The 27,055-nt window shown below is 49.2% G+C and overlaps 9 protein-coding genes across 9 annotated transcripts; 3 read left to right on the top strand and 6 right to left on the bottom strand.

The window, feature by feature from the left end:
* Window positions 1-48: 48 nt before the first annotated feature.
* N7481_000353 (beta-glucosidase) lies at window positions 49-2,537 on the bottom strand (the record flags this gene model as incomplete). Its single annotated transcript, XM_057259572.1, has 2 exons — window positions 49-2,358; window positions 2,412-2,537. 2 exons carry the CDS (start codon window positions 2,535-2,537, stop codon window positions 49-51), a joined length of 2,436 nt encoding a protein of 811 aa, XP_057127404.1.
* Window positions 2,538-3,041: 504 nt separating this feature from the next.
* On the top strand, window positions 3,042-5,634 carry N7481_000352 (beta-glucosidase; the record flags this gene model as incomplete). The annotated part of the gene is made up of 3 exons (XM_057259571.1): window positions 3,042-3,173; window positions 3,242-3,446; window positions 3,497-5,634. 3 exons carry the CDS (start codon window positions 3,042-3,044, stop codon window positions 5,632-5,634), a joined length of 2,475 nt encoding a protein of 824 aa, XP_057127403.1.
* Window positions 5,635-5,804: 170 nt separating this feature from the next.
* On the bottom strand, window positions 5,805-8,363 carry N7481_000351 (transcription factor domain-containing protein; the record flags this gene model as incomplete). Its single annotated transcript, XM_057259570.1, has 3 exons — window positions 5,805-6,457; window positions 6,537-7,958; window positions 8,288-8,363. The coding sequence occupies 3 exons, from the start codon at window positions 8,361-8,363 to the stop codon at window positions 5,805-5,807; spliced, it is 2,151 nt and encodes a 716-aa protein (XP_057127402.1).
* A 3,076-nt stretch (window positions 8,364-11,439) lies between these two features.
* On the top strand, window positions 11,440-11,817 carry N7481_000350 (uncharacterized protein; the record flags this gene model as incomplete). The annotated part of the gene is made up of 1 exon (XM_057259569.1): window positions 11,440-11,817. One exon carries the CDS (start codon window positions 11,440-11,442, stop codon window positions 11,815-11,817), a length of 378 nt encoding a protein of 125 aa, XP_057127401.1.
* A 219-nt stretch (window positions 11,818-12,036) lies between these two features.
* Window positions 12,037-13,283, bottom strand: N7481_000349 (NAD(P)-dependent alcohol dehydrogenase; the record flags this gene model as incomplete). The annotated part of the gene is made up of 3 exons (XM_057259568.1): window positions 12,037-12,129; window positions 12,189-12,569; window positions 12,672-13,283. 3 exons carry the CDS (start codon window positions 13,281-13,283, stop codon window positions 12,037-12,039), a joined length of 1,086 nt encoding a protein of 361 aa, XP_057127400.1.
* Window positions 13,284-13,723: 440 nt separating this feature from the next.
* N7481_000348 (uncharacterized protein) lies at window positions 13,724-14,415 on the bottom strand (the record flags this gene model as incomplete). The annotated part of the gene is made up of 2 exons (XM_057259567.1): window positions 13,724-14,157; window positions 14,250-14,415. The coding sequence occupies 2 exons, from the start codon at window positions 14,413-14,415 to the stop codon at window positions 13,724-13,726; spliced, it is 600 nt and encodes a 199-aa protein (XP_057127399.1).
* A 589-nt stretch (window positions 14,416-15,004) lies between these two features.
* Window positions 15,005-18,404, bottom strand: N7481_000347 (putative RNA interference and gene silencing protein (Qde2); the record flags this gene model as incomplete). Its single annotated transcript, XM_057259566.1, has 4 exons — window positions 15,005-16,468; window positions 16,522-16,769; window positions 16,832-17,988; window positions 18,049-18,404. The coding sequence occupies 4 exons, from the start codon at window positions 18,402-18,404 to the stop codon at window positions 15,005-15,007; spliced, it is 3,225 nt and encodes a 1,074-aa protein (XP_057127398.1).
* A 1,531-nt stretch (window positions 18,405-19,935) lies between these two features.
* On the top strand, window positions 19,936-22,754 carry N7481_000346 (uncharacterized protein; the record flags this gene model as incomplete). The annotated part of the gene is made up of 5 exons (XM_057259565.1): window positions 19,936-20,048; window positions 20,104-20,506; window positions 20,579-21,607; window positions 21,660-22,358; window positions 22,431-22,754. The coding sequence occupies 5 exons, from the start codon at window positions 19,936-19,938 to the stop codon at window positions 22,752-22,754; spliced, it is 2,568 nt and encodes an 855-aa protein (XP_057127397.1).
* Window positions 22,755-23,521: 767 nt separating this feature from the next.
* Window positions 23,522-24,859, bottom strand: N7481_000345 (uncharacterized protein; the record flags this gene model as incomplete). Its single annotated transcript, XM_057259564.1, has 3 exons — window positions 23,522-23,652; window positions 23,726-23,908; window positions 23,983-24,859. 3 exons carry the CDS (start codon window positions 24,857-24,859, stop codon window positions 23,522-23,524), a joined length of 1,191 nt encoding a protein of 396 aa, XP_057127396.1.
* Window positions 24,860-27,055: the final 2,196 nt, after the last annotated feature.

Genomic DNA, 27,055 nt, shown 5'->3' with positions numbered 1-27,055 from the left:
ACTATGGTGTTTGGGGGTGGCGGGCAGGGGGTATTCCACGTTATCAAATCACTTATAAATTGTAGTCTTCGTGATCATCTCGTTGGCAGACCGACCCAGCTCGATTTCGTATACACCTTTGGTGACGGCCCAACAACGTCGTTCAGAATCCCACTGAGAAAATGCATTTTTCTCAAGTGGAATCGAAATCTCTTGTGTTTCCCCAACCCTTAGAGACACCTTGGTGAACGCTTTCAATTCTCGGGCAGGTGACTTTTTTTTGGCCCCGGCGCAGCTGACGTATACCTGGACAGTTTCCTTCCCGGCAAATGGCCCTTTGTTCGTGATTTTCGACGCCACTACAAATGATCCAGAGTTCTCTTGCTTCACAGAGACTGTATCGTACTCAAACTTCGAGTAGCTGAGTCCATGACCGAAATAGAATTGTGGCTCAGGGCTGCCCTCCTTCAAGTAGTGGCGATATCCCATGAACACGCCCTCGGCGTAGTGGACGTTATGGCTCAGGTCGGACTCTGGGAAATTCCTGAAGCTTGCCGTATCTTTCAACTGTGCGGGGAATGTTACTGGTAGACGGCCGGAGGGATTAGTACGTCCGGTGAGGATGTCAGCGATCGAGTTTCCTGCTTGTTGTCCGGGATACCACGCCTGTAAGCAGCTAGAAACCTGATCAATCCAAGGCATCTCAATGGGTGAACCAGTCATGTTCACAACAACTGTTTTGGCGCCACCAATCTTGGCCACAACTCGAGAAATGAGCTGGTCCTGGCCTGGAGAGAGGCGGATGTCTTCCCTATCAAATGACTCCGATTCGTAGTCCTTCGTGTTCCCAACAAAAACAATCGCGGCATCTGCTTGCTCAATCTCATCTCCTAGCTCGGGTAATTGCTCAGCAAAGCCCACTTGTACACTTTGGGGGCAGACTCTGAATCCCGGAGGTGGTGTTGCAAAGGTAGACAGGGCCTCGACACGGAGCGAGTGCGCTCTGCCGGCATGCATCTCGACGCCTGTACGACGCTCGTAGGTACCGGGGTCGAGAATGTGACTCGGCTCCATAACCTCAAACCCAGGAAACTCGAGAACCAACTCATTATCGAAGTAGACCCTAGTGAGCCCAGAAGCGGTAACACCAATCAAATGGATACCGTTGCGCACAGGGGTTATTGTGCAAGACATGCGAATACAATGGTCCTGTTCAAGTCGGGGATCCACATTATCAAAAACATGGGTTTCGGTTTGATCAATAGTTTCCAATTTCAGGTGCTGAATCGGATCAAAGTTGCGCCCATTGAACCAATCTACGGAGACGAGTGATGGGCCGAGGAGGTTTGCGGAAGGAGACGGAAGCTTTTTAAATATGTGCACCCCAGGGTGATAAATCAAGTCAGGATATTGCACTCGGAGCGCATCAAGGGGAGACACAAGCTCCTCTTCTGCGACAGTAGCACTCCCGCCACCCTTGATGATTGGCTTCTCCGCCGGGAGCCCAATCACGGCTAGTCGTTGGTTTGGTTTCAGAGGCAGGAGCTGAGGCGAGTTTTTCAAGAGGACCATGCCGTCTGCTCCGAGTTGGCGGATGAGCTGAGAGGTATCGGGGTCCTTCCGAACCGCCTCCGGCGCTCCGGAATCTTGACGAGCGAACATTGAGAACCGGAGCACACGACAAACCTTCTCATCAATTTCGGCCTCCAGTACTTCACCGTTACGAACGGCAGCGAGTAATTTCTCCCCACGGTGAATTGTCGGCCCTGGCATCTCAAGATCCACCCCGACCTTGGCCGCAGCGACCGTCGAATAGGTCCCATGCCAGTCCGACATGACGAGCCCGTCAAAGCCCCATTCAGCGCGAAGGATACCATTAAGGAGTTCATCATTTTCTGAGCACCAGATCCCGTTCAATTTGTTATATGACGCCATCAGTGCTTTCACATCCGCATTTTGGAGCAGAATCCGAAACGGCTGTAGATAGATTTCTCGCAAGGTCTTCTCGTCCACCACGCTATTTGAGATGGTCCTATGGGCCTCGACTTCGTTGCAGACAAAGTGCTTAGGCACAGCTAACACTTCTCCGGACTCTTGAAGTCCATTAACCCACGCGGCACCAATCAATCCTGAAAGCAGAGGATCCTCGCTGAAGCATTCAAAATGCCGCCCCCACAATGAAGATCGATGCAAATTCAGCGATGGCCCCAGAACTGCATCGACATTTTTGGCTTTGGCCTCCTCGCATATCGCTTGACCGACCGCATGAATCAGATTGGTATCAAAAGTGGAAGCCATACTCACAGCAGCAGGAAAGGCAGCTGTTTTGGTGGAACCATGCATTTTTTCCCCTCGAACTCCACTAACTCCATCGGAAACCTGGACAATTGTTAGCCGTGTGGTGCCTTTTTGGCCATAACAGATGCTCGTACCTTGATTGACCGGACAACTTGTGCCGGAAGTTCGAGCGTCTTCCACATTGAAGATTCACATAGTAGGGCCACCTTCTCCTCCAGAGAGAGATTTGCTATCAAGGAATCCAAGTTGTGTATAGACATGTTTGTTGATTGTGTCGTTCTTCCGAAATTTCAAGTATACCATCAACGATCTTTGGCACGTCAGTTTGGATTTTCAATTTACTTGAATTGACAGCAAACAAAGACAGCATCTGAATCAATCCTCCTATTTTCACTAGACCAGCAAATATTTAGCTGGTGATGACAAAGTGGACAACTCTAAAGCTTGGGATCGATGTTGGAGTGGATGTGGCGAGTGTCCACCCGTGATGAGGTGGACGGCTACAAGCACATAGGTGGACACGGGTGGATTTTGTCCACCCGCGATAAAAATGTGGACGGCTTCAAGCAGTCAGGCGGACGCAGGTGGTTATTTTACTCCAAAAGTGTTTTTGCTTCGGTCGGTGATATTAATTCTTCGGGCTTTTGATTGACCGAGGAAAGCTTTTTAAAACATAACTGCGAAAACTATTCTTCTGAACGTATGATCAGAAATTTGATGATTTCTTTCCTATCTAATTTCAGAGGGAAACGATTCCAGCCACAATGAACCCCACCACGCCCTCGATCGAGGCGGTCCTGAGCCAATTGACGATTGATGAGAAAGTTGCTCTCCTCTCTGGCGAAACAAACTGGAGAACGCCTGCCATTCCCCGTCTCGGGATCAAAGCTATCAAGGTGAAGAAACGAAAGACTGCCCAAGCAAGCAGATGCGAATTATTGTCCGGCTAACTTTTCTCTCAAAGACCAGTGACGGACCCAATGGCGTCCGAGGAGAAGCCATCCATGCCTCTACAAAGTCCAGCTGCTTCCCTTGTGGTGCGTGTATGGGCGCTACCTTCAACCGCGACCTTTTGCACAACATCGGCGAAGAACTTGGGAAGGAAGCCAAGCTCAAGAATGCTGGTGTGATCCTCGGTCCCACAATCAACATTCACCGACATCCCTATGGTGAGATAGCCGGCACTGAATCTTCGAGCACTCTTTTGACAGGTCGATAGGCGGTCGCAATTTCGAATCATATTCCGAAGACCCAGTATTATCCGGCGAACTAGCCGCCGCCTATGTCAACGGATTGCAGTCCCAAAGGATAGCCGCATCACCGAAGCATTTTGTCTGCAACGAGTGCGAAGAGGAACGCCACCAGTCGAACTCAATCGTAGACGAGAAGGTTCTCCGTGAGCTCTATCTGGCTCCATTTCAGACTTGCATCCGCAAGTCCAACCTTTGGTCCTTGATGACGGCTTACAACAAAGTCAACGGGAAATGGTGCTCTGAAAACCCCTTCCTGCTGGAAACCATCCTCCGGTGCGAGTGGAAGTACGACGGCTGCACGATGTCTGATTTTGGCGGAGTCTACACAGACATCGAACCTATCAAATGTGGCCTGAACCTCGAAATGCCAGGACCATCTCTCCACCGCGGTGCAAAGACAATCGAGGCTCTCAGCCAAGGCAAATTGAACGAAGCAGATATTGACAACAACATTGCTCAAATTATTAATCTGTCCCGCAAGGTCGGTATGGATGATGAAAATGCCTTGGAAAAGGCAGCTCCGGATGCGCAGACCTCAGTCATCATCAGACAAACTGCTACGGAGGGCATAGTGCTCCTCAAGAATACGAATGACGTTCTTCCCATTCCTCCCAAGACTTCATTCAAAATTGCAGTTTTTGGTGCGCCGGCAGCCGTCCCCCTCGTCCACGGCGGAGGTAGCCCATCCTTATCCTCTCATTACGTGATCGCGCCCCTCCAAGCTCTGCAGCAGACGTATCAGAATGTCGAATACCTGTATGGAGTGCCTATCTTCCGTAAAATACCCAGCGCACCATTGGACTGCATGACTTCATCCTCGGGCAAGGCTGGAGTTGACTGCCATTGGTACAACGGCTCGCGGTTTGGCGAGAACGAGATCTTGCATGAGCGCCTGGATACCACTCGGACACTGGTGATCGACTCTCGCATCACAGGTCTCGAACGTGAACACTGCTCTCGCATGGAGTGCACCTTGGTACCCAAGACATCGGGGTACCATACTTTTGGTGTCACCGCATGTGGAGAGACCCATATCTACGTGGATGACGAGGAGGTCGTCTCTCATGAAGGGTTCATTAGCACAAAAGTCCCCCATATCATGCAGCCCTGGCGGTTTGAAAAGCGGGCATCGATCAAAATGAATGGTGGCCAAGGCTACAAGGTTCGTATTGACACGTTCTCCACGGTCGCACCGCCACCACCGCCGCCTGCTCCTCAAATTCCTCCTCAAGCAACCCAGGTTGGCTTCTTCGAGAACCTGGGCACACAGGACCTGAAGGAGTTGGAAGCCCTAGCCAGCAAGAGTGACGTTTCTATCATCTTCACTGGCAACAACAAAGAGTGGGAATCCGAGTCCTTTGACCGAAAAACATTCCACTTGAGCTCGGAGCAGGAGGAGATGATATCAGCAGTCGCAGGCGCCTCGCAGCGAACGATTGTTATTAACCAAACCGGCGCCCCTATCGCAATGCCATGGCTTGACAAAGTGGATGCCGTTCTCCAGACCTGGTTTGCCGGTATGGAGGTGGGAAACGCAGTCGCAGATGTGCTGAGCGGGCAGGTTTCACCGAGCGGTCGTCTCCCGACCACTTTTCCAGCATGCATCAGCGACGTGCCTTCAGATTCCAATTTCCCCATCGACAGAAATCTTGACATTCGGTACGCTGAGGGCCTTGCGGTCGGGTATCGTGCGCTCCAATGCCCAGGTGCGAAGCCGCCATTGTTCCCTTTCGGATATGGCTTGTCATACGCCAAGTTCGATTATTCCGATCTTACCTTGTCCAAGGGCGATGCTCCCTACCTCTACAACACCTCGGTCACTGTGACGAACGTGTCTCGGGTGCCATCCAAGGAAGTTATCCAGGTCTATGTAGATGGAATCTTGAAAGCTTTCGAGAAAGTTTTTATTGCTGCCGGAGACCACACACAAGTCCACATTGGATTAGAAAAGTATGCGTTCAGCACTTGGAATGCAGAGGCTAAAAGCTGGGAGATTGAAGCCCGAGACTATCAGGTAGAGATCCGACGTGATGCTCTGACTGTCATTACGTCTCTGACCTGTACAGTCCTGCCTCAAGAGGCCTTCCAATGGGCTGGTTTGTAGATTCAGAATCCTGATATATATAAAGCAGAAAATAAATCAGTTTGGGTATATATCCTATTTAGAAAATACTTCCATTGTTGGCTAATTAGTGAAATAATGGATACAATGCCCATGTTCAACCACAGTATGTGTTGGGTTCTTAGCCAACAATCATATGACAAGTTAAAAATTCAAGTATGGCGTAGTAACAGCAAAGAAAGACTTAAGGATGCACCCCACGTCTTCATTTTTGCCAACACTGGCACAGCATGTCGAAGGATGGAGCGAGCCTCCTCACTATCCACCTCTATCGCCCGCTCTAGGGCAGGTTTCATCACACGTTGCAGCTGCTGACCGACTTGACTAGAAACGGACAGCTGTTGTAAGAGCTGCAAGAATTCCAGTTTCAAGTCATCTGGTGCGGTGATCGAGAATGTCCAGAGAATCAAGTATGAAAGGAAGACGAGGATGATGCTGTACGGTGTCGCATATTGCTCCGAGGAGCCACTCAAAATATTTACAATCACGGTTGCCGCCTCTGCCGCCGTTCCGACGGCCTGGGAAACCACTGCCCCATCGGTGATATCCCCTGGCCATGACACATATCCGAAGCCTTGGATCTGGGACCAAGCTTTAAGGCGGGGCATTACCGTACTTAGCCCTTGATTTCTAGCCTCCCCAATTGAATCTTGTAAGTCGGATATGGACACATGCAGCAGTATCCGCGTTAGATGATAGACTTGCAAAGCCGCCTCGCCAAAGGACGCTTGCGCCACAGGGGATTGCTCAAAGTAGCCGACACCATGGCGGTTCCCGTGATGTATATACCAACGCTCTAAGGCTCCTGTGGAAAGGAGTCAGTTCGGTGGGCATGACTTACCCAAAGAATGATTCCTGGTCGCTAAAAGGCAGCGAAGGCTTACCAATTATTTCCTTTCTGTCCTCCGCAAGAAGTCGATATTCTCCATTGTCTTGTCCCCTGGACAAGGCGTCAACCATTTCGTCTTCTTCGGTCGTCAATGAAACCATAGTCACAGCCAGATCCCAATCATGCGCCCATTCCAGCGCCATATGAGAAAGAGACAAAACTACCAAGAAGCTGCTCCACCGGTTAATCCGCGATGGCGGGAGTCCACGGAGAGGCGTCCTCGACCACAAGTAACACGCAAAAGGGGCGTAGGCCATGGCAAAATCGGGAGCTGGCGGTGACGGAGCGGTCCCAAGTAAGTTTCTCCAGGCCAAAGCTGTTGGTGCGGCCCAGTATTCTTCGTCGCACGGACATGGCCATCTTGCTATCTCAGAAATAGACAGCATACTCTTCATATTCAGCAGCACAGGAAACTGCGCATCGATCATAAACACAGCCCACTTTAACCGCCACTGCGTCTCAGCTCGTATCCAGTCAGACCAGCGATCCTTAAGGTCCAGAAGAGGATCAACAGCATTCCGGTGTTTCGGAAAGCGGCGAATAAACGTGACCAAGGATCCGCGTAGAGTCTCAGCAATCTCAAACAACCGCCTGTTCCCACACCAAAGACATGCATAGCAGATCAGAGTATAAGTATAGAGTGTCAGGGGATCATAGACAAGAGTACGGTCAGTCTCGATAGCGGTTTGTGTGTTAATTCGTGTCTGTTCGAGAACAAGCATCGCAAGGGGTCGAGTGTTGCGTAGTTGACTATGAAGTGCGCCGATGGCCATCATCACCGTTAATAGGGCCGGAGGTAACGAGTTTGTATCAAGCGTAGATTCGTGAAGGACAGGACATATATGGGCAAAGCGTTTGAAGAAGAGACCGATGAAGGCATTGGTGACTTCAAGGGATGGCATAGTAAAGGGCTGATTAGGAGTAGAAGAGGAAGCTAGACCCTGCCTCATAGTAGTCCAAGCACATTTACCGATATCAAATCTGGGGTTATGATTTTGCAGTAGAGGGTCATTCTCTTCCACAGATATGGGCTGTGCCTGTGTGGATGGTGATGCGGAAGCGAATGGACAGGGCTCTTCATTATTCGGCTGACTAGGTGGAGTAGTATTTCCAGAGGTGTCCTGGGCGAGGTTGACAGATACAATTTGCTTTGAAGCAGGGAACTCATTTCTTCCAACGCCGAAGACTGGTTCTCGGGAAATACTGATATCTCCGTCTTCGTTGGAGTGGGAAGCGGCAGCTTCGTACAAGATATCAGAAAAGTCATAGGCGTCCCAGGCATCTCGACTCAGACTTATACCATCCTGGGAACAGAAATATGCGTCCGTGAATGCCGTCAAATTCGAGATCTCCGTATCATCTCGCTGGCAATTTCTTTGACTTGCATTAATTTCCGCAGTTGATGGAGGCGGGTAAACTAGGCAATCATCAGGAATGCTACCTTCCCCTCGATCTTGTCCATTGAAGGGATGTTCTGCCGATAAATTCAATGAGCGTTGACGCAAGGTAGACCCATCATCTACAGACATGGGAAAATCGATATCGCAGTCCGGCGGTATCTGCTCTTGAGATACCAATTCGGGATGATCTTTGCGTTTTTGATGGAGCAATTCATGTTTCCGAACTAGATCGCTCCTTGAAAATCGCTTTTGGCAAACACTGCAGCGATAGGGCAAGATCTGAACATCTTGGGAAGCTCTGAGCGGAGGAAACTTTTAAAGTAGGACTTAAGTGGACTGTACTTACGAGTCTTCTTATGGCGAGAGAGGTTCTCACGGCGTGAGAATCCTCTATCGCACGAGGGGCAATCAAAGGATTTCATGGTCCATTCTGATCTCGCAGCGGATGATAGAACTTGAAAGAGGTGAGGATGATCGCGACGGCCGCGCTCGGGATTAGAACTTGCCTTACCGCTTTGGCTTACGTGATCTTTCGGAACCTCGAGAACCAGCCTATAACTAATGAACGCCTAAACTAGTTACCAAGCCCATTCTACATGAGTCATGCCCGGAAAATAAATAGGCGATCCATGGTAGCTAGGACTCTCGGAGAGAAATGCAGACAAATTCAAACACAAATCGCTGGCGTTGAGGATCTGGCAAGAATTCCCTCAAATTACATCAGCCCTTCTGGAGCTTGTATGATAACGATTCTAACCGCAGTTTTGCCTTAGAGCACTTCAATATAATAGGAAACAGCGTAGATCATATGCACAATACGTCTGTCAGCGCGATTTCATGGATATTTCGTGTACTGTGAGTTACAGTATTGTACGTAAAGTAGTCGTTCTAGAATTAAAAATGTGTTTCTTCTTACGAGTAATTTATTATGCCATATCTTAGTACGGATTACAGAGTGTCTAAAGGGTGCGCTGATTTCGAATTCTGCTGTACATACAGAATGCGTTGCATTCCCGTATCTTGTGGCTAGAATGTAGAACATGTTCTCTGTTTCCTTCATGAAAGGCGGACCTGGGCGGGTCTGGAGATGAAAAAGCATTTCCACCAACTCGATGACCAGAGCTCTCTTAGTGACTTCGAAAACCTCAATTTATGCCCAAAAAGAGAGCTTGAAAGCTCAATTATAACACCTGACCTAACTAAGTAAACATATTACTTCGAGGAGTAGATGGCCCGTAATTCCTTTGCTTCGAGTCTGTCGTTGCAGCAGCTCAAAGACGCATGATTTCAGGATGGCGTAGGTGCCGAGAGCAGGAACTGCTCAGCAAATGCCTAGAGAAGTGCGATTCCAAGTTTTGGAATTTTTTCTTCGTTTTAATTTTTCCCGGAATATCGGTTTAAATGAAAAGTAACATGGCAAGAGGATATAACAATAATCAATTTCATGGCGAATTTAGCACGTTCATTTATTTTCGCAGTTGGGTTTTCGCAGTTAAATTTGAGCAGCTTGATTTGAGCACTGCTACTTTCTTTTTCATTTTATCCCAAAATGACCGTTTAGAGTTATGTACTGTACTTAATAATCGTTTACCTATCTTAGAGCCACTCGTTGAGTCCCAAAAAAGGTAATCGGTTACAAGTTCAGCTCCTTCGGCTTTTTCGGACTCAGTGCATTTTTTTTTCTTCTTTGAATTTCTGCATTCTTTCCATAGGAATTGATTTAGATCTCAGGCTACAATATCGTGTTAATTTGTGAATATCTATTCTTAACAGTACACTATTCGACAACAAAGCTAAATAATTTCAAAACAAGGTATTATACCGCATTTAGGCACCTTTCCGACTCCTGCTCCTTTGGCCTTAGAAATTGAAAACGTTGCGTATTGTATACATGTACGGTTGACTACATAAATGACTGGCAAGGGTACTCCTTACTGTATGATAAATCAAGCAAACTGACGGCCGATCCGTTTTCAGGTGATAACATTGAGTACACAACATTTCAATTAAGGAAGACGTTTTCATGCTATTGTGTACATCAGCTGAGGAGATGGCAAGCAAACGAAAATGTCGAAATTGGTGACGGCGATTCGTGCGAGACAGTCTAGCAATCTGGCGTAATCCATATTTGTGGGAATTAAGCGCGTGGATTCTACCCAGACCTCATTCGGCGTCGCATGATCCGAGACATACTCCCTCGATTCGAACCTAACTCAGGGTCAGTGCCGCTGCTTTAAAATTCATCAGGGCGATGGCATGAGTATCTGCTTGTACTCTTGTGGCACCTCCAGATTGAAGTCAGCCACGGTCGTTAATACAGCCCCACCCAGAATCGTCTTCCATGTTTTGAGTACTATCAAAAGGTTGAGGACTATAATAAGCGACTCACAGTAATGACTCAAGCTCTGGAGCCCGCCTATAATATGACCACAATCCAGGATACCCCAATCGCGCAGAACACCAGGATATGCTTTCATCCGTGTCACATAGCTCGTTCTAATCTCATTGTGAAATATTTTATGTTACCTTTGATCGACTTTTTATCGAATCACTGACTAACCTCATGGAAGTAGACTGATACAGTAAAGAATTAATGAAGCTGAACTGGGCTTCTATGGCATCCCTGGTGGACAATCCCTTTCTTACAAGCATACTATATCTCGGAATTGCGTGGTTCGAAGATTGCAAATTCACCTCACCGATATTTTTCAGTTCCTCCAAGTAATCAGGATTGTTGCTGCAATCCCCCCCATAATACTGTACATACTGTGTGCATACTACTCACGAAACAAATTATCATAATACTCAGCCTGCCAGCCACAGCTCTCTCTACTTGATGCTCTATATACACACTTAGTGGAAGCTAACACACAACCATTTTAATAGGCTCCTCGGTGGCATCTTCTAACTTGAGGGCATGAATTACACTCCTTTCAACGACGATGATGCTTACCGAACTGATATGTCTGATCTATGGGAACGAACTTCTCGTATGCCCGCATTCCTGGTTACCCGGACCATCAGTAATCTGCCCTTCGGCCGATCCCGAAACATAATTGTTGAGGTACCACCTTCCTCGCATGAAAATACGCTGTAAACCGTCAAACGAGTAAGAATCGTCAAACGAGTAAGTAATGTATTTCAAATCGACTCACTGCAGGTACTTCAGCATATACTAGTAGGCGGGAAGATTGCCTTGACACACTGGTGCCTCTTGAGTGGGGCCTTGAGAGAACATGGAAGAGATTTGTTATTTGCCCACCACTCTCTTCTTCTTCTTCTTCTTCTTCTTCTTCTTCTTCTACAATTGATGCCGCAAAATGGCTTGGTTGGTCTCTTGAAGCTCAGAATAAACATAAGGATGCAGAGGAAATGTTCCGAAGGGCTCTACAGGGAAAAGAGAAGATGCTTGGCTATGATAATGAAGGCACTCTTGACGTTGCCTATTGGCTTGGTACCTGTCTCCACCGATGAAAGAAGAACGAAGAGGCTGAGAAAATGTTCCGAAGAGCCCTAAAAGGAAGAGAGAAGCTGCATGGCCATGATGCTGCAGTTACCCTTGACGTTGCCTGTTGGCTTGGTATCTCTCTCTACTGCCAAGAAAAAAACGAAGAGGCAGAGACTTTGCTCCGGAGAGCTCTAGAAGGGAACGAGAAGCTATACGACTATGATGCAGCAGATACTCTTGAAGCTGCAAGATGGCTTGGCAAGACGCTTTACTCCCAAAAGTACCACAAGAGAGCAAAGGAACTTTTCGAACGATGTGAGAAAGGGCTAGAGAAGCTAGTAGGTCCTGACCATGAAGATACAGAGAGTGCCCGGAGATGGGTCGTCAAGGCGAAAAACAAAATCCCGCCTGGAAACGTATCGGACTGATTTGGCGCTCAGTATGTTGGGCCATAAATACTAGTATATTATTGACTTGGATCTAGTTTCATCGAGGAAATGTGACCTATCTGGATTTTTGGTCCGTTGCATGTAGTCTATACTGCTGAAAAACCATAGTATTGAGCCTGATAGGTATGGAACATCAATGCATAAGTTTCGTTAACAAAAGATGTTCAACCACGAACTTAAAGAGAACTGTCGTCACCGCTACGTATAGACGTTAGCAGATCCCGAGCTCTGTTTCGGAACTCGAATCAAGATTGTTCCTTTCGCGCGTTGGGAATGTAGCTTTTTGTATGCCTAGATAGGAGAGTTCAGTGAATGACCGTATATAGAGAGTCGACAGCCGAAGAACCTACCTCCAGAACATCTTCCATCTCCCACTCCGAATCTATCATAGGAGTCAAAAGCCCCTTCTTCGCCAATTCCCCCAAGCGGGACAAAGTAGATTGATTCGGCGTCGCAGTAACCATCTTATACCAGCGCGGCGTTCCACCCAGGATCTTCGGCCATAATAAGTTGACGCACTGCGACCACATGTACCCAAACAGACCTTGCAAACCAGACTGGACCTGCATAGCGCCAATATTGACAAATCGTCCATTTTCACGAAGATATTCTGGTGAGTGGGCATAAAGATCTTGTATCCCAACCGTGTCCGCGATGGCATCGAAGCGAGTTTCACTGTGCTCTTTGGCAAGATATTCATGGAGGGGGTCATGTTTGCGATAGTCGATTGTCTAGATTGGTGCAATTCCAGTGTTAGACCACAGACGTCCACAGTATTCCGAGGCTCCCATGATATCATGAAATGTAAAGAAAAGGAGTCAGTTAATTCTCACCTCATCAGCCCCTATTCTCTTCACCATCTCAGAATTCCCCTCGGAGCAAGTAGCCACAACACGCCCACTTTCGCCAACAATGGCCCTAGCACACTGAACGAGCATGGTTCCCGTCGCACCACTACCACCGTTGATAAGGATTTTATCACCCTTCTTCAATCCAAGAGCCTCAAGCACCTCCACAGCCGTGACGCCATTTCCAGCTAGCGCAGCGGCATCCCGAAACGAGATGCTACTAGGAATAACAGCAACTTGCACCGCTGGGCATGGGCAATAATCCGCCAAGGCCCCATGCCCTTTTAAATAAAGCTGTGTAGATGTGGTACCGAATACTGGGGCCCCTATAGTAAGCTCCGGACGTTTTGCCGCAACATTAGACCCCAGCGCCGCGATTGCCCCAGAGAACGCGAGCTCCGGGACTGCCGGGAGAGTGTGAATCCAGTTTGGAAGAATGGAAATAAGAGCGCTTGCGCTGGGGGTGAAGGCGGTGTATTCAATTTTGACTAGGACGTCGTTGGGGCCGAGATTTGAGGGGCTGGGCGTGGTGAAGTCGGAGGTGAGGTTGAGTACATCTGCCGGTTGGCCGCGACCTTTGTAAGACCATGCGCGCATAGTTGGGGGGGATAGAGCTTGTCATCTTGAAAGCTGGAAGCTTGTAGGAAGCTTGGATTATTTGGTTAGCTTTCCAGCTTTCGAATCAGGTTTTAGATGGCTTTATATTAGTATGCGACAGTCGTAAGCTTTTCGTAGCCTGGAGACGGACGAAATTGGTCCGTTCCCGGTTGATTTATAGCGCCAATTCATCAACCAGCCAATCAGCTGTCCGTTTCGCTTAGTGTTAACATGAATATTTCCAAGAAAGTACTTTTGACTTTTTGGGGGCCAGAGATGCGCTGGTTATAATTCTCTGAGATTCGGTGGCATTCCGGAAGCGTTGTTTACATTAATTGAGACACTTATCCCTCACTCTTTCGAATAGCACCTCCCATCAAGGGAAGTCTAGTCTCTCGATACGAACTGAATGCAGATATGCATAATAATCCTTAATTTGGTTATATACCCCGCAAAGCACCAATAGCCGCATCAATATCAACCATATCATCCACCCGCACAGCAGCCCGTCCCCATCGCACATAACCCTCCGCATCAACGGCCCAACTCCCGGCAGATTGCCATCTATTCCCACTCTCAGTAGGCCTCTGCCAGATCCCGTCCTCTCTGCCCATTTTCCAAATCGATGCCAGGCCCGCGAGATTCCAAAGGTGGCCCCAGGAGACGATACCTAGCCCCCACTTTGCGTAGATTTGACGGTCGGCATCGACGACCATGGTAACTGATGATCCATCCCCGGACCCAGACCCAGACCCACCTACGGCGTTTAGCCATTTTTCTGTAGATTGCTGGTCGCTGTGAGATACGGTTATGAAGTTGATATCAGGGTGTTGAGCCGAGGCGGTGCGCATTTTTAGGAATGCTGCCTCTGTGACTTTAGACCGTGGCCCGGGGGTGGTTCAGTAAGTTTTTATTTTCTTAGAATGCTTCCTCGCCTTCGGAGTTTTTATTTGATACGGAACGAACCTGGACATCCGCAATGTCGGAGGAATGATATGATAGTTGGTTTTCCATTATCTGCTGGAAAGGGTAACTCTGGACATGACGGGGCTTTGGCTCCGATTTCGGGAGCTGGGGAGGTTTCCACATGAGATGGAGAGAAAAAAGACGATAGTTCTTGCGAGATAGTCATTTTTGCCGGAGTTGGTTGATCGTGGATTGTAACAAAGTCCCTTGGAAGGTGAGGTTGAGAAATGATTGCAGTTCACCTCGAGCGGGGCCACGTCATTCTATGAAGAAGGGAGATCAGGGCGCTAACTGATCTGAGAGACCGCAAATTGCGTGAAGAGTCCTGACTCGTTGCATTTATTTGTACGAAAAGAAAAATGGGATGTAAAAAAATTATATCTAAGATTGTGCTCATAATATAGCTAGATTTCTTCCTTCAAAGAACCAATCTGTTCCAATCCAATCGAATCATCATACCAAAAATGAAACAAAAGTCAATCAATCATAAACCGAAGATGAAAATAATAAAAAACGCCAATATTTCGTTTCGGTTCGTTGATTTCTCGTAATGATCATAATAATTTCGCGTTTTCTCAAATGACCACTTGCCAAGAAGTAATTAGATGTCTCAGTTCATCTCGAGAGGATGACCTAGCTGATGGTTTGTTCCTCCTTTCTCCCTTCCCTCGTAGATTCAGATTCCAAAAGTAAATGCCAGAGCCGAAACCAGGTAATCTACGAGAACTTGTCAATCCTACCATGTTAAATCTCACCTAGATATAGAACATGGTATCCTTAACAAGTTCATGCGGGCGATACTTCTTCGAATCAGGAAGAAGCGGGTCATTGTTCCCACTCCTCTCCGTGCCCGCAACACTAGCAGATGGAGTCGACGGATCAAAGACATCCTGCAAGTAACATCTCGCCCGCGTACAGACAAGGTCGGCATAATACGCCGGCGGACAAACAGAAACTGCCTTAGTCGCTCGACCAAAGAGATAACACATCTTGTGCGTCAACTCCTGCAGCACGTCCGCCGCGCCAGGCCCGTTCGCATTGCTGGGGTATTTGGGGTGGAAAATCTCGTCCCAGACTGTGAAGTAGTGTGCCGGGCGGGCGGTTCCCTGCAAGCAAGAGTGAGCTTGCTGGTACCAGTCCCAGGAGCGGCCTTCGGAGATTCCTCTGTCGACGACGGTGCCCGGCTGTGGGTTGTTCGACCTCTCAGCGTCGCCTGGGTTGGTCGGGTAGAAGCGGGTGTTGTGTCTCTTGCCGACGATTATGATTGCCATTCTGGGAAGACCCTTTGCGGTGTCCTTTGCCGGGTACACGGTTTTGCATGCCTGTTTGAGGAGGGGAAGTTCCTTGTCGATGACGAGGCTGTATTGGCCTTCGCTGACACCGTCACGGTAGACGACGATGTTTTCTGGGAATGCGCCCTTGTTGCGCGAGGCCCAGACGCGGATTCGGGATTGCAGAAGCCGGTCCAGGTCTGAGACCATTTCGTCGCGGCGCCTTTGCACGACGATGTCCGCGGGCCATTGAGCGAGGTCTTTGTCGACTGAGGCGACGATGCCGGCGACGCTGGGCGCGTTGTCTGTTGAGCCTGGAGATGGGTGGGTGACGTCTAGACCGACGAGCATGGTCTTGCCGTCACCGAATAAGCCCATGTTCTTGAGGCTTTGGTTTGCGCCGCCGAGTTTTAGGTTGATTTTCAGGCCCACGTTGGCGCAGTATTGGTCGAGGCCTCGGTCGGATGTGAGCTTGCTTGCTTGAACGTTGACGTTCTTGACGCCGTAGGTCACATCGCAGGTCTGTTTTATACTGTTGTAAATACTGGTGTCTGTGCTGGACATGATACCAAGGATCAGATCGAGTTTGCCGTGTTTATCAAGAAGGCCCTTGATCTCCTTCTGAATATTTCCTGGCTGCGGTTGTATAATCCGGGCGCCCTGCTTTGGTGCCTCAACGGCAATGCCTGTCCTCCTGAGATGACCGGCGAAAGTTGACAACAAGTCGTTGACTTCTCCGCTGCTCATTCGCTCGTACTGTCTTCCAGGGAAGAAGATGAATGTCCAGTTCCTCAGGGCGCCGGACTTGCAGAACTTGATATCTTGCATGTTCCAGGAACCTCTGGCAGGAGTGAAAGATTTGTCATTTTTGTAGTAGACTGTCGGCGCAGGCAGGATACGGCCCTTGACAGTGATAAGATCCGGGTGCAGCCCGATGCCAAATGATGCCTAGTAATTGAGAGTTAAAACCTTTATATCCATTTCATGTCATAATCACTTACCAGTGTACCGTTCGGCGGATTAACTCCTAGAATGCTCACACCGTTGGTCGCGATGGCCTCGGCATTCTGAGCCGGGCTACGACCTCTGACTGCAAAGTTGAGCATGTTCTTTGTCTGGTCTGGCGACAGTTTGTTGGCCACTGGCTGACCAACTGGGACATCGCATGCCTCAACGGGTAGATAGCTAGGCTCGGCCCGGCTGCCGACATTGATCACAGGGAAAGTATTGTTGAGCTTCATGCCGTATGCTAAAAGAAGGTAGGGTCAATATGTGGAAGAAGAAACATGCCAAACACGCACCCAAACTTACCATCCAAGAAGTATTGTGCAACAGTCACGTATTTCCCTGCCTGAGGTGGACCAGCCGGAGCTGGGCCCTTCTTACCCTTCTTGCCAGCACCGGCTGCTTTTGGCGCTGCTTGACCAGGGGCTCTCAAGAAGAACTGCACATCATTGGGACCAGCGCCATCACGAGCGACCTTGGGCGGATTTTGCGATGATCGACCATCTTCCCTCTTGGCCAGACCGGAAATAGTCTTGGGCGGGGCAGGTCGGGGCTTCCCACTGCTTGTCTTGCGCTTGATGTGGTTTGGCGTGATGCGCATACGCGTCAAGAATTTAGCAAGAAGGTATGACTTCTTGCCATCGTATGCATATCTGTACTCTGTACCATTCTGGAAGTCCTGGATGGTCTGGGCTAGAGAGCCTGCCTTGTAGCAGGCCACATACTTCACCTGGACATTCAGCAACACTCGAGCGGTAGCCGCGCGGACACTTATGAAAAACCCGCGAAGAACCTCGAGACCACCGGAGAGATCCTGGCGGTCCATGAGCTGGCTGGAGACTCCGAAATGCTTGTTGGCTCCGACGGAGACCACGTCGGTGCTGGTCTTGGGGTGGTGGCCTATAATGATGTTTAGAGCGGCGATGAGCTCCGGCTTGGTGGCAAGCATGTCCCCGGCTTTGGTGGAGGTTAGGTAGTTGATCAGATCGACGGAGTCGAGATGGCGGACACTGGTACATTTGACTTGGTACACGCGAGGGTCCTCGGGGTATTCATCTTCGCCTTCGGCCTTGTATCTGACGTTGAAGGCCTGTCCCTCAGTAAGACTGAGGTCGACAGCCGAGATGATTGTGGAGCGATAATCAGTCGCGACGTGGGATTTCTGGGCGGCGAAGTGTTCGTCAACGAGGCAGGCGATGATCTGGCGAGCTTTCTTTCCAGCTGGAGGTTCCCGACCTTTCTCAGCCACGATCTCGAGATTATATCGGTGCAGAGGCTTCCCCTTGGCAAGGCCTGAGAGCGAGAGGTAGTTGGCGTACAAAGTCACCTCTTTGCCTAGGGTTCCATATCCCGGGCGCAAGGGATATGCCTGGTCGGCTTGCTTGAAGCCCACGAGGGATTTGGCCAGGGCATTTTCGGTCTTGAGAACGTTGGTATCGGGGGCGAGGACGGATTGACCTGCACTGGAATGAAATCTTTGTTAGCTAGCTGCATTGTCATCACTGGGTCGGACACGGATATACCGATAGATGCTGGGACCCTGTGGTCCAGGTTGAAATCCACCACCACGACCACCGCGACCACCACGGTCGCCTCCACGACCGCGATAGCCGTCGTCTCCGCGACCACGGCCTCCTCCACGACCTCGGTAGCCGTCGTCCCCTCCACGACCGCGGCCTCCTCGATCGCCGCCTCCACGACCTCGATAGCCATCATCTCCTCCACGACCTCTTGCTGGGCGGAATGGCATGTTGGTATCACCACGGCCATTGCCGTTGCCGTTGCCATCACCACGGCCGCGTCCGCGACCTCCACGATCTCCTCCTCCTCGGTCTCCACGGTCTCCACGGCCTCGGCCTCGACCACGATTATCAGACATGATGGCAACACACTTCAATGAAATGAAAGAAGGAGGTGTCTGAGGAGGAGAGTCAAGGTCTTGGGTGGAGAAGGGCCTTTATAGGCTCAATGATGGGGCTATCGAGTGGGCATTGAATGGCATTGGGTGCATAAGCAACCTAACTGTTCCGTTTCTTTGTTGTGTTTGGCGCTGTGGGGTGTGGGCCCTCGAGCAGGGTATAATTGGGAGTTGTTTGCTTCGGAAGAGAATATTGTATGGGTCTCTTTGAGGAAATGGAGCAATCAAAGCAGCGGGGATGAGTTGGTTGGTGCAACCGGGAGGCTGAAGTTGACGTGTATGATGTGGTGTGTTTGCGGGTGCGGCATACGGCGTGGGTGTGGTTGATTGCCATTTGCCAGCGCCAGTGCTAGTACGAAGTACTGCTAGTATAGTCTACACCACACTGCTGCACTGGATTTATCTATTAATTCTCTGAGTAAATAGGTAAATATGGGTGTATAAATAAGTACTAATATTCATTGTTAATATACTCTGTCTAATACTAGTATGCATAACCCTTGGGAAATACCTTGTTGTCTTAGCTGTGTACGAGTATAGTGGCAGCTTATACTAGTACAACTTATAGTTAGTGGTCGTGCTGGCATGAGTCATAATATACGAGCTTAGATCTAGACTAGACCAACAATATATATTACTAACCAATAGTGACTCGTGCTAACTAACTAACTAACTAACTATGCTGTGTATGTACTGAGTAAGTGAGATCATCACATGGCGATAAGCACCCAAAAACGGAGATTAGCGGTGATTAATCAGCTCAGCCAGTGGCAGCCTTCCACTCTTCCTCTTTCTCCTCCTTCGTAAACTTTCGTTTTTTCTCTTGACCTCCTGTTCCTAGAGGCTTCCACTGGAATAATCTCGGCGCCTTCTCTCTCTGCGCATCTTGATGTTGGTCTGCGACTTGGTTCAACCCTTCTTACACAACCAGCCCAGCGGCGTCATACGAGTACAATCCACCCCCACCCAACGGCTGAGCTCCAGCACATGCTTAGCAGCCCGCGCAATCGAATCAAATCGTCCTAGACAAATCGGCGCAACCCTCCTTCTCCCCCACTATCGCACCCCGTGTTTTAGCTTCAAATCGACCTGTCCAATTCAATCTCTGAAAATACTCTCGTACTGGTGCTGCGCCTGAACGACCCAAAATCCAGAAACTGCCCCCATTCAAGTGGTTCCTAGTGGCGCAAGGCTTGCGCATATTCTCTGTGGTCAGGGGCGAGGAGAAACATCGCTTTCTGAGCACTGCACAATATATTCACCGGTTTCCCGAGCTGTTTTAGCAACCGAGGCGGTGACTCGTTGCGCCATTCGGAAACCGTTCAGGTTGAAGCCGCGTGCCACTATCGCGAGTCCGCACTGTGCGAGAGACTCCCTTCTGCCTAACGAGACGGGCGCATAAACCTCGCATTTGGAGAAGCCACACCCACCGCACTGCCCAAACGACAAGCGAATCTGCAACTTCCCCCGCCTACACCACCCACCACCCATCATGACTCCCACACCGCCCTCTACAACATCCTCAAGCGGCCACTCGCCAGAGTTTAGAGTGATCCGGAAACGAAATCGAGTCCCGCTTTCATGCGCCCCTTGCCGACACAGGAAGTAAGTTTTCAAATCCCCTGAGTTACCCGAGGCCTCGATTAATCAAACGCCGCAGGCTGAAATGCAACCGCGGACACCCATGCGAAAACTGCGTCAAACGGGGCGATGGCCCCTCTTGCTCCTATGCCCAGACCGGTACCCGGAAGAAGAACTCGTCTCAACAGGCATCTCCAACGTCACCAGATGACATGCAGAACCGAATCGATCGCTTGGAAGGCTTGGTTCTCTCCTTGATGACCAATGGGACACAATCGGACGGACCGGCCGCTGCTATGGCTGCTATATCGGGCGAGAGCACGACAGGGTCAACTGGTTTGTCAAATGAGATCGAGTTGGACGATGACGAGGGGCCGGAGAGTGATACCGAACAGGTCACCAAGTCCTTTGGTATTATGAAGGTGGACAACAACAAGTCCTACTACATCAGTGAAGCTCACTGGGCATCCGTCTTGAATGATGTGAGTGGACATGTTTGGCGTGAACTACCCCGTCTCACCATCTTTCAATGGCTAACCAATGCTATGAACTAGATTTCCGAGGTAAAGAATTACTTCGCCACGCATAAGAAGCAGTTCGAGGAGCAAGCGGAAAAGGTCAAGGCTACCCGCCCGCGGACCGATGTCCCTGAATCCACATTGCTCTTCGGAGCCATGAAACCGTTGAGTCGACCCGAAATTATGGCTTCATTGCCGTCAAAGTATACGGCAGATCTTCTCGTAGCTCGCTATTTCAACACGTACGATCCGGCTACCCACATTCTCCACGGTCCGACCTTCCAATCGCAATATAATAAGCACTGGGAGGATCCGTCGCAGACAGAGCTGGTTTGGATTGCCATGCTGTTTGCTATGATGAGACTCGCAATGCTCTCCTATTACCGGGAGGGTGACGAGCCTCCGGAGTTTCGTGGCAAGGCTATGGACATGGCTGGATCTTTCCGCAATTCTGTTGCCCAATGCTTGACCCTGGCAGACTATACCAAGCCACACCCGTTCCTCATCGAATCGCTGGTATTCCATCTCCACGCTGATTATACCCAGACCTGGGAGGCCGATATCTCAGTGTGGGTGTTGACAGGCGTGATTGCCCGTCTCGCTATGCGTATGGGATATCACCGCGATTCGAAGATGTTCCCCAACATCACTCCCTTCCAAGGTGAGATGAGACGACGCGTCTGGTCCTTTGTGGCAACTGCAGATCTGCTCTTTTCTTTCCAAGTTGGTATGCCGAGCATGCTCCGTGATGCCGATATGGACACGGAATTGCCTCGCAATCTCTACGACGATGACTTTGATGAAAATTGTCTAGAACTTCCACCACCTCGCCAGCTGAGCGAGCCGACCCCGATTTCCTACTTGATCTCCAAATGTCGACTGGTATACGCTTTCGGGCGGGTTAACGAGCAGATGTCCTCGCTCTCGTCGACTTCCTACGACAAGGTGATGGAGCTTGATGCAGACCTGCGCCGTGCGAGAGAGCTGATCCCCGACCACTTGCACATCCGACCGTTCGAAGAGTGTGCACTTGACCCGGTCAATCTTATTACATCGCGATTCTCTGTGAGTACCCCTTTGAAGGCCCCTCAGGAAATTCCCACTCTAACAGGTCCAGGTCGCAAGCATTTATCTCAAAGCACAATGTGTGCTGCACCGACCCTATCTGGTTCGGTCCCGGGAGAACCCCCGGTTCACGTATTCCCGACGCACATGCATCGACTCCGCTTTGGAGCTGCTCAAGTTCCACGCAACCTTGCAGTCAGAGGTAGGAAACGGACGTCTACGCGGCCGCTGCATCGCCGTCACTCCTATCAACGCGGCCGATTTCCTCCTGGCCGGCACGATCACCTGTCTTGATCTCTACCACACCTTTAACCTCCAGAACTCCGGTCGTCCGTCTGGCGACACCTATACCTGGGGTCAAGAGCGGCGCGATGAAATGCTGGCTGCGATCAAACGCTCGAAAGAGATCTGGGACGAGACGAGCGACAAAAGCATGGAGTCGTTCAAGGCAAGCAGTGTTATCGGCGTCATGCTTAAGAAACTGCAAATCGCGAACCCAAGCTCCGAGAATGGCACTGGAAACGTCCCGTTCGAGCTTCAGGATGAGAAGCAAAATGCCGCAATTACACTTGGCCTCCTGAGTAGCGGAATGAGTCCTATGAACCCGGGCCCGCCTCCATACTCAGATCCTATGTTCAAGATGTCCGACTCGCCCATGCCGACTGTGGGTTCGGCTGAGATGCCGGGCGCCGCTTCGCCATTCAGTAGCATGTTTGGTCAAATGCCGGACATGCAGGTCAACCTTGATTGGGTAAGTTCATTCATCCAGCTAGCAGGCCCCTTTTACTGGGCAATAAGTTCCCCAGCTAACGCAACTCAACAGGACGCATGGGACACCTACCTTCAAAATCCAGGCTTCGACACGAACCCAACCCCATTCTGGCCAATGACAAACCCTGGTATGGGCGTCCTACCACAACAGCATCAACAGCAGCAGCAGCAGCAGCAACAGCAGCAAGCCATCCCAAACCCCATGGTGAACTCGCGGACTCCTTCAATCTCGAACAACGCTCCAAGCGGCCAACGCGTACCCAACATGTTCAGCCCCAACTCCAATAGCTCCGACGGTGGAAGCGGGTCAATACCCGGATTCACACCCATGTCCCAGCAAAGTACGAATACCGGACGGAGTCAAGGATCAATGTAATGCTGAGGAGGACCTGGTTTCCTTTCGGCAACCATGACCTAGACCTTTAGGTACGAGACTGACGACAATGCTTTTTGGATTGGATTGGAGTTACATTTATTCTTCTTCGGCCTTTTACTATTACCCCTATGCCCTGCGTTTCTACCTGCGAGCGATGGATGCCTTGCGTTTCAAGTTTTTGATTGAATTTGATTCGGTGTCGGGAGATTACTAGAATTTATTAGTTAGTATCTTTTTTTTTTGCGGGCGATATGATGATACACGGATCTGGACGGGCATGGGCATGGATTGGATATAGCCCTTGTTCCCATGGGTGGATATTTGACTGCGATAAAAGCCTCGTATTGGTTATATGCTTTTGCGCTGGATGGGCGATTTGCCTGGGTGATTGGTTTCTCTTCTCTTTCTCTGTATCATACCATGATCTTATTAGTTTGGATATAAAATTAAGACTCCTCTCTGCATACTACATACCCAAGTACCTACCTGAGATGGAATAGATTGGGGATTTCAAACTTTCAAGTTTGCAACGCCACTGTGAAATACCCATATATACGACTACTATCACTGACCACCCTGCGCCTATAGAGCGCTGTACTACGCATGGACCTTCGCTAACTTAAACAACTTAAACTTGATCCCCAAATTCTTTAAAGCTTCTCCAAGAATCGATCTTCTGCTATTCTTATAATATTACGTTCAATTAAGTCTGTTTCTCCTCCGTCTAAGCTTATTGCCTAGTTAACCCTAATTACTATTACATCACATCATTTCCACATCGGACTCGACGTAGCTTCACAAAATTCGTTGCTAGAGCGCCCACTCGCCCCTTCTGACGGGTATGCAGGCTCTGTGGTAACCTCAATAGTGGTTTCCTGGTGCACCTTTCCAATTGGCGCTAATTCAAGGTCTGATCGAAAGATTCTATCCTCTGAACCCCCCCCGCTCCGTAATTGTGCCATTCATAGTACCTTGCTTCCGGCTCTTAGGCTCGGCTGTGATGGTAGTTAGATGAGTTTTGACATCACGTCCACGGCTGCCTGGGAATTTGCTGTAGGAGCGATCCTGACTAGGTTCGGAGTCGATGATGAGGTTGCGGCGTGTGAGAGTATATAAAATAACGTCGACAAGGCCGGAGCTAGTAATGATAGCACCTTCAAAGCAATTAGCAAATATTCTAATTCCTATCGAGAATGGAGTAACAGAATATGACGGAGCTTCTACTCACCGGCACTGCAGAAAAAGGCAACAGAGGGCATTTTGCCACTCATATTTGCCATACGTCCGGCTGCCAAAGGAAGGGACAGCACGACGTAAACAATAGGATAAATGGTCATATATCCAACGACACGGCGCAGACGCTTCAAGCCCTCTATGTGGCTATTGCCGAGAATCGAGGAGGCGGAAATTTGCCGCCGAAGCTGAGTGTACATCACTGCATAGAGACAAACAGTGCCGAACTCGGCGAGAAAAATCCAGAAATAATGCGACCAAAGACGAAGGGCTTCATAGTCTTCCTTGATCCAACACCAAGCGCCAGAGGGAACAAAAGCATCTGCCCCATGAGTTGCTAGAGGGATGATCATAAGAATAAGAACCATTGACCAGATCCCACAAACGAAAGTGACAAAGGTTTTGTGGGTCATCTTGTATCCCCAAACGATAAGCAAAAAGGTATGGAAGGCAATTCCGAGGACGAAAAGACCGCTTCCTGGATTTGCCATTTGGAGCCACAGGCCCTGAAGAAAACAAGCAGCGGTACCAGACTGAATCTTGTCATCTATTATCCATTTCAAGCAGATGAGGTAGGCGATAGATTGTAAAAAGTCGGCAAGAACCAAGTTGTAGATGAGAATGATGTACTGATTGTAGCCGATATATCGTTTGAAGTGTAATTTCCAGAAAATAAGGCGATATGTGATGAAACCTAGGAGAGATGATGTGGCGAGGAATGAAAGAAGTGCCATTATCGAGACGGCAATAAGGCCCCTCCGCTGCTCGAGGGGCAAAGGATTGATGTCTAAATTTGAGTTGCTGGTCGAGCGAATCATCAGCTCGCCCGCTGAGGGCCAAGACGCCTCAGTTGATGTGTTGAGAGAAGACATTGTCGAGGTTGTCCTTTCAATTATCAAGCCTCGAGCAATATTCTGGTATCGATGTTTGACTGAAAGGCGAAAACTTGAGGTGCATCGAGATGAGGTTGTTAACGCTGCGGAGCGGGTCGAAAACAAGAAGAATCTTAGAAATTTAACATTTCCAAAAATGATACAAGGTTTAACATGAGCGCGAACCTGCCAGGTAGCTTGGCGGGCATCAAGAAGGGATATACGGAGTAGAGGAGACTAAAACAGAAGGGAGGTGGACCTTCTAGATATGCAGTACGAAGACCATGACGTTGTAAACGCTCAAAGAGCAGAACCTGGGTCAAAGTTCAGGTGGACACATCGAAAGAACTCTAAAGCCTTTGGAAACATGTGGCCGATACCAAGGCTAGCCACTCCTCTTCAAGGACAGCAGGGATGTGTGGAGACCAAATTAAGCTTTACAACTATTGGATTGAATAAATCGGTTTGCTCTCAGACTCCGTAGAATCGTTCCACTTGTTTTGATCACCATGAGCGTTCATGTAACGAAATACTCGTATGAACATTTGGAAATCGCTCAGAAGTGTGAGGCTAGATAGACTTGCGAACAGCTCCATGCAGAGCAACCGGAGATTCGTGTTTCTCGAGATTCTCGTTAGCCTGATTCACATTGATGCCGGAGAACGAAAGGCTCCGACATCCGACGCAAAGGCACTGTCCGGGAAGGTTTCTGGGGGGGCCACTCAATAGGTTTAACTATACATAGGCCTTAGAAAGCGAACAAATTTATTTTCCATCGGTTTTAGTGCTCATATTTGCCTGCATAAAGTGAGAGCCACGTTGTAGACTTTGGAGAAGCACGTTGGCGAAATATGGCAACTTGCCGTCTTTCCTCGGTAGTAACAGCATATCCAGAAATTTCATGTGCTTTTGAAGGCATTGAAATCCTGTACGGAGCAGGGGCCGAAAAAAAAATGGTTTCTAGCTGCAGTGTGCTGATCTCATGAACGTGCCGTCGGGGGTGCGAACCAAGCTTTGATGCGCCCGACGGTGTTCGATGCCGGGATTGGGATGGAGTCTAGTGAGCCAGTCGCCCAGGGGTGATTGGCAAAAATGGGGTATTCGAGGGGCGATTGAATTCGAGGATCGCGTGCAGGCGAATGTTCTGACGCGTGTCGCAATACAATATTCTCCCGTAATATTGAACTTTGAGATAACTCCATCTGATAGAAGAGTGGAGAATGATGCTTGTTGACGTTGCATTTGGTCCCCAAAACCACACAGTGTAGATAGCTCTCACAATCCCCCCTAAAATGACAGGATTCGAAGTTACCTAAGATCTGCAAGTCTTCGAGGCGTCCAGGGCGTCGCTCGTATCATTGAAAGTTCAGAGTGGACCAGGAAGGTTATTGCAAGAAGGCTGGCATGTAACATGCGACGAGCCGAACCAATAGGAGTCGGTTTCTTCAAGTGTTTCAAACTTAGAGCCCCAGAATCCGGGCACGCTAGGGAGATCAAGCTTCTATCCCGCGTGCTTCGATTGTGGAGAAAACTGCCGCCCAGCTTGCTGTTTCACTGGTGACCCAACATAGCGTGTTTCTGCTAAGGTGGCAGCGTCCCAAAATTGACAGGGTTCCTACACAAATTTGGATACGGAGTACAGACCATTGCATTCCAAATTGTGTATTGGAATAGCTTAAGAAAACCTATATTCGGGGCCAGGAACTACTTAGTTGATGCTGGCATGTCAGTGGTATCGTAGATAACTAGCCACTGGCAGTAATAGAGATGTAACAATTCTACTACTAGTTACTGCTTGGTATCCTACCCAGTTATGTACTCAATACCCCGAATTGCTAGGATCCAACAATTTGTACAGGTAGTATAATTGCTTCACTGAGGGAGGGGGAAGGGGACAGAGCCATAGTATAGGGAACACTAGTGATTTTGGGACGCTGGCAGAGAAAATGGGTCGATTGCCACCCTTGAGAACTGTACATATTATTATCATGAACTAGTCCACTAGCAGTGCAAGTCTCGTGTGATCCAATGCTGATGAAAGTTTCACCGAAACTTTGCACATGTCATTCAAAATGGGATTCATTGGCATTGCGATGCTTGAACAAATCCTTTGTGTCTCACCCAATAAATATTGTGGCTTGAAGCTCTCCTCGCACCTGCTTCGCCCTGCCGATCATCAAGGATCGTACGCCGACT

Source organism: Penicillium waksmanii (genome assembly GCF_028829765.1).
Source record: "Penicillium waksmanii strain IBT 27052 chromosome Unknown utg000001l:1.0-4852451.0:1.0-4856178.0, whole genome shotgun sequence".
Taxonomy (NCBI): Eukaryota; Fungi; Ascomycota; class Eurotiomycetes; order Eurotiales; family Aspergillaceae; genus Penicillium; species Penicillium waksmanii.
Note: the sequence above shows the minus strand (reverse complement) of the source record. Positions and strands in the feature narration are given on the sequence as shown.